General features: G+C 58.0%; 1 protein-coding gene across 1 annotated transcript in view; it reads right to left on the bottom strand.

Moving 5' to 3' along the window:
* Positions 1 to 1,183: 1,183 nt before the first annotated feature.
* The window catches only part of LOC104291281 (potassium channel subfamily K member 9-like), an 18,539-nt gene continuing 14,188 nt past the window's right edge, over positions 1,184 to 5,534 (bottom strand). The window contains exons 4-5 of the mRNA XM_009890530.1: positions 5,459 to 5,531; positions 1,184 to 2,097 (exon numbers count right to left, since the gene is read on the bottom strand). Of these exons, the coding sequence (XP_009888832.1) occupies positions 1,184 to 2,097; positions 5,459 to 5,531 (987 nt within the window). The remainder of the gene's footprint in view (positions 2,098 to 5,458; positions 5,532 to 5,534) is intronic.

The following is a 5,534-nucleotide window of genomic DNA, read 5'->3' as shown; positions in this document are numbered from 1 at the left end:
CTGCCAGGCCGCTGCTGCAGCTGTCAGAGCCCAGCCCTGTTTCCTGCAGATGAAGCAGGATGGATGTGGGCCACGTCGGGGGGCACCAGCTGGAAACAGCCTCCCAGCTGGGGCTGTGCGGGTACCACATCCCGCACCCCGAGATGGGCTCACCCCATCTCTCATAACCCCAACAGCGCAAACCCACGGGCTCGGGGGGAGCGGAGGAGGCGAGGAGCAGGCGCGCTTGCGGGGCTGCCAGCTGGGGGAAAGGCGGTGAAGGAAAGGGTGATTTTAGCTAATGACCTCATCAGGGCCAAACCCTTTCCAGGTGGCTCTGTACGGTTCAGCGAGGGTCCCCCGGGGCTGTGCCCTCAGCAGAGCCTGGGCTGGTCCCAGAGGAGGGCTATGGCTGGGCTGGAGGGGTTCAGCTTCCCCTGAGAATGGGACGCTGCATCCCACCAGGGAGCTCAGCCCGGGGGACCTGCTGGCAGCGGGGTGAGCGGCGCTGGTGGGTAAGTGGGCGAGTGTGTGGACCTCCAGCTTCCAAAAGTACTGAGCCAGCCACCAGCCTGAGCTCCCACGCAGAGGGCTGGTCGTGGGAGATGCAGTGCCACGAAGCTGTCCCCACGTGCCGGGCGGCAGGACCGCAGCCTGTCCCCTCCTGCCCACCGGCTGCAAACCTGCTGCGTGGCACCCACTTACCTGCGCCCAGTGCCGGGGGAGGACTTAATGATACCCCAACCCTGCCCGGGCTTTGCGTTTGGTGTGCTCTCAGCAAGTGCAATCCAGCCCGTGTCACCAGAGGCGTGTGCTGGCAGCGGCCACGGCCACGGCCGAGGTTGGGCAGGGTGGGAGGGCAGCAACACCTCCGTTCGGGGAACAGGGCGTTGGGAAAGCAAACCTACAGCTCGATGGCCTTCACCTGGGGGGCAGGGGGGGCTTCTTGCCAGACCCGAATGCTTGAACCTACTTGGGAGGAAAAAGCAAAGAAAACTACCCACGTAATTCAGTACCTGCGAAAAGGAATGGTTATTTCTCAACGGGGTTTAAAGGCTCCTGCTGGACCCTGCGTGGGGCTGTCTGCCAGCTGGAAGGGGAGAGGAGCGGAAGAAATGAGAGCGGTAAGAAGGACCTGACATCTCTGTTCATAATTTATCATCGTAGTAAGACTGGAGCACTGAGTACAGCTCGGCACGTGCTCCTAGATGGATTTCCTCCGCGGCCGGGGGCGTTGCCGGCAGCGAGGGCTGTTGGATGACAAAGTGCTCCCCGGGGAAGAGCCGGTCTGTCCCCGCGTGCTCAGGGAGACCTCGTCGATTTTGTAGGAAATGGAGTTGTAATACACGGGGTTGGTGTGGCAGCTCAGGGTCTCGGGGTGGGAGGGCACCGGGCTGCCGCACAGCTGAGGTCTGTAGCACAGGCACGTGCAGAAGGAGGGGACCGCGGCCGCCGAGTTGGCTGACTGGCGCCGCTGCCTCTCCGCATCCTCCTGCATGAGCGGGATGAGGTTCATCTGGCTCGTCCTGTCCTCCGCGGGGAGAAAAATGGCATTGCTGCTCTGGCTGTCCTCTTTCGGCTTGAGGTGGATGTTGTTCTGGGCTCTCCTCAGCGAGGCTCGCTCTTCGGCGTCCCGCCGCTCGTCCTCCGAGTTCATCGTCAGGAACCGCAGCACCACCAGGTTGAGGAAGGCGCCGATGACGGTCAGGCCCACCAGGATGTACATGAAGCTAAAAGCCACGTACGGGGGCTTCTTTTGCAAAGCCTCGTTCTTCTGCAGAGCCACAAAGTCTCCAAAGCCAATGGTGGTCAAGGTGATGAAGCAGTAGTAATAGGCATGAAAGAAGGTCCAGCCCTCGAAGTAAGAGAAGGCTGCTGCGCCGATGCACAGGGTGCCCATGCAGGACAGAAAGCCGACGAGGACCATGTTCTCCATGGAGACGTTGGTTGTCCTCATGCCCAGACACTTCTTGATCTTCTTGAGCAGTAGCCGCACGACAGTGTTCATGCGTTCCCCCAGGCTCTGGAACATGACCAGCGTCAGGGGGATGCCCAGAATGGCGTAGAACATACAGAAAACTTTGCCGGCGTCCGTGCCCGGGGCGGCGTGTCCATAGCCTGTGGAGGAAAGAGAAAAGGCAGGCGTCAGGCCCTCACTGGGGTTTCCAGCAAGGCTGCCCTGGGACCAAGAGGAGCAGTAGGAGAAGGGGGAAGTAAAAATTAATCGGTAACAGATCTGCAGGTAATCCTAACGGGGTTATGGGATGCCACATCTTTTGGGATGGTGGCACATGGTAGTATCATGTGGGCAGAACCCCCTTTGGCCTCTAAAGAGAGACGGTCCCTCCTGATAACCCCTGAGCTTGCATGAGGAGGCCAAGAGCGGCCTTAGAGCTGGGTAGGGGTCTGCAAGCATTCTGCAGCTCACGAGCAATTTAGGGGCAGTGGTGCTGTGCCAGCGCTGGGTCTGCAGGGTAACCTGAACCCCCACAGCGAAGGAGGATGGAGGCTCCGCAGACCACTGACACCAGGAGCACCCGGTCATCCTGCGGGAAGGTACGCAGCCAGCCGGTCCCGTCCACAACCGCCCTGGCACAGCCATCGTCCCCTCGGCACCCGCGCCCTCCCCTCCTGTCCCCTGAGCCCTCCAGTGTCACGTGTGCCTTTGACCCTCCGCTCCGCCATCACTCGCCTGTTGGAGAGGAGCTATAGGGCCCCTGTGCTATGGGGTCAGTCCCCACCGGGGCAGCTCAGCCTGGGAGGACTTCTGCAGAGCAGCTTGGGGTTTACTCCAGCGCCACCGAGACTCAGGCCAAAAGCAGTGCTGGATCGCCGGGGAGGAGGGGTTGTGCTGTTTTAAATGCAGGGAAGTATTGCCGCCACCGCAGCCCTGTCAGCCCTTGTCCCAGGGACAAGGAGCTCAAGGAGGACAAGGTTCTCCTTCAACGCCTTCTGAGATTTAATTTCCCCACCTTGCTCCAAGTTTCAGAGCTGTGACTCAAGGACACACACAATTATACCCTCAGTCGTAATGAGGTATTCACCGCAATCTTCCGGACTTCAGTGATTCTGCGCCCACCTCACTTCATTATACAAACTCGACAGGAACCGGTGGCCTCTGACCGAAGCCGATGAGTAACTAACTCAGTGCAGGGGAGTAACGGCATCCGAAGGCATCCAAGCCTTTCTTTTGAGTTTCTGTGAGAAGAAAACTCCCTCTCTGGGGCTGAAAACTCCCTCTCTGAAGGCGCCTGTAGAACAGCGCCGGCTCCTTCCCGCACTGCCGCGTGGCCTGATGCAAACAGCCATCTATATTTTTACTTTTGCCAGGTATCCACGTGACTTTTTGCATGGGGGGAAATGCCCTCTTTTTATTTCTCAGCCTCGTTCAAAGCTGTAATTTGGCTTCACCTCTGTCTCTGCTGCCAGTGGATTTCCAGGACTCTTAGGGAAGCTGCTAGCACGCAGTGATGGGTCGGCCAGAGGATGATAACCACGCTGTCCCAGGCTCTGAGCGCACCTCCCGCTCCAGGAAACTCCTGCGATGGGACAGGGCTCAGGGGCTGAGGACAGCGTTATCCTCTACTGCATTGTGCTCCGAACTGGAAGCAGGCAGGAAGGGACCAGTTTCTAATTGCTCTGTCTGTTCATAAACCCACGCAATCAAAAATGATAAACTTAATGCCTGCATGCCACATTTCACAGAATACGGAGCAGACATGAGACGAGCAGCAAAAAAAAAAAAAAACCAACCCCAGTCGGATCCAAGCTTAATAACCGTGTGCAATTAGTGGGTCCTAGGCTACAAGATAATACAATGACAGCAATGGGGAGGCAAATATAATGATCCAGAAGAGCAGTAAGTGGAAAAACAGTTGTTGTACCCTGAGAGACTCCTGAAAGAGCATTTGACTGATGCATTCAAAATGACAAAGAGAATTAGAAAGAGTAAACACAGCTACATTAACGTTAAAACTGAGATTTGGAGCACAGCCCCATATAAAGAGATCTGACGTGCCAGCATTTTAGAAATATGGCATCTGGGCTGAAATGATTTATTGCATGGTGTGTGTGATAAGCGTAGCAATTGTTTGTCACAGTCAACAGAAAAATAATGTAAATGAAGCTACAACCTGTCACGAGATGATGGAGATTTTCATGGAAGCCATTCATCCTGCCCTCCTGCTGGGCCCTGACATTAACCGTGCCCTGAACCCATCGCTGCTTGCTGGCCACGTGCATCTCCAGCTGCACCAGCCCCACATCGCACCGCGTGGGGGCACACGGAGCCCCCCGGGGCAGGCCCTGCGGGGTACCTGCCCCTCTGCCACCTCTCGTCCCCGGGTGATGCAGCACAGTTCATCCCACCAGCCCTTGTCCTGAGGGATGATGCTTTCAGCCACCAGACGTATTTCGCCCATCCCGAGCCCCTCGGTAAGGCTGAGCCCCGTCCTGCAGCAGAGGAGGTGGCTGCTGGCTGCGCAAGGGCAGGATTTGGCCTCAGGGTTCCTGCCTCCAAAACACATCTGCTGGTCGAAATCCCAGCACGGGCAATGACATGAGCACGAGATCCCATGCCTGTCTGCCCCCACGGGATGCTCAGGGTGCATGGATTAATAAAAGTGGATTAATTAAACAATGCTCAACTCCCAAGTGGTTAATCTCACCGAGTATTAAGGCAATCCTCATTTAATTTAGTTTCATTCTCTTGCAAAATGGAAGAGGGCAAACCAAGGCATTGGGCTCTAGTACAGGTAAGTGTGTCTACCTGGGGGGTTAGCGTGATTCCATCACTCCCCTCCAAGCTCACTAACACCCGTCTCTCTGCAGGTTCCCGTGCAGGCAGGTTCAGTGGCTGGTGGCTGGCTTGGCTCCCTCGAGCGGGTCTCACACAGCCAAACATCCAGTTTTGAGCTGGCAAAGAAGGCAGCAGTTCTTGCCCAGCTCTTCAGCCTGGCTTGTTGGCTACACCACTGCACAGAGGATGGACACGGCTCCCACCTCTGCCCTCCTACACCCCCACCAACTTCTGCAGCTGCCTGCCCCAACCGTGCCTGCAGCAGCTCCGTGGTGCTGCCACCTCCCTGGGACAACGTGCCCATCACGTCTTGTGTCCCCAGCCATAGCAATACCCCTGGCATCCCCCAGAACCTCGCCTCTGCCACCGCTGGGCACTGGGGTCCCACAGGGTCAGTTTGGGGGGTGGCGTGAAGAGATGCCCCAGCCTTGCAAGGGTGAGACCTGTCTCTCCTATGCAGGAACTGTCACCGCCAGGCTGTCCTGGGGCACCCAGAGGTGGTGAAGGTGTGGGAGGTTGCGGAGGTGCAGAGGTGTGGGGATGGAGGGATGTGGAACGGAGGGGTGTGGGATGGAGGGGTGTGGGATGGAGGGACGCAGGGATGGAGGGGTGTGGGATGTGGGGATGGAGGGATGCAAGGATGGAGGGGCGCAGGAGGCGCTCCGGGATGCCAACGCTCACCGATGGTGGTGATGACCGTGATGGCGAAGTAGAAGGAGCCGGCGAACTTCCACTGCCGCCCGGCGCGGTGCGGCTC

Source organism: Charadrius vociferus, unplaced genomic scaffold, assembly GCF_000708025.1.
Source record: "Charadrius vociferus isolate BGI_N301 unplaced genomic scaffold, ASM70802v2 scaffold280, whole genome shotgun sequence".
NCBI classification, from domain to species: domain Eukaryota; kingdom Metazoa; phylum Chordata; class Aves; order Charadriiformes; family Charadriidae; genus Charadrius; species Charadrius vociferus.
This window is presented reverse-complemented; position numbering and strand designations above follow the sequence as displayed.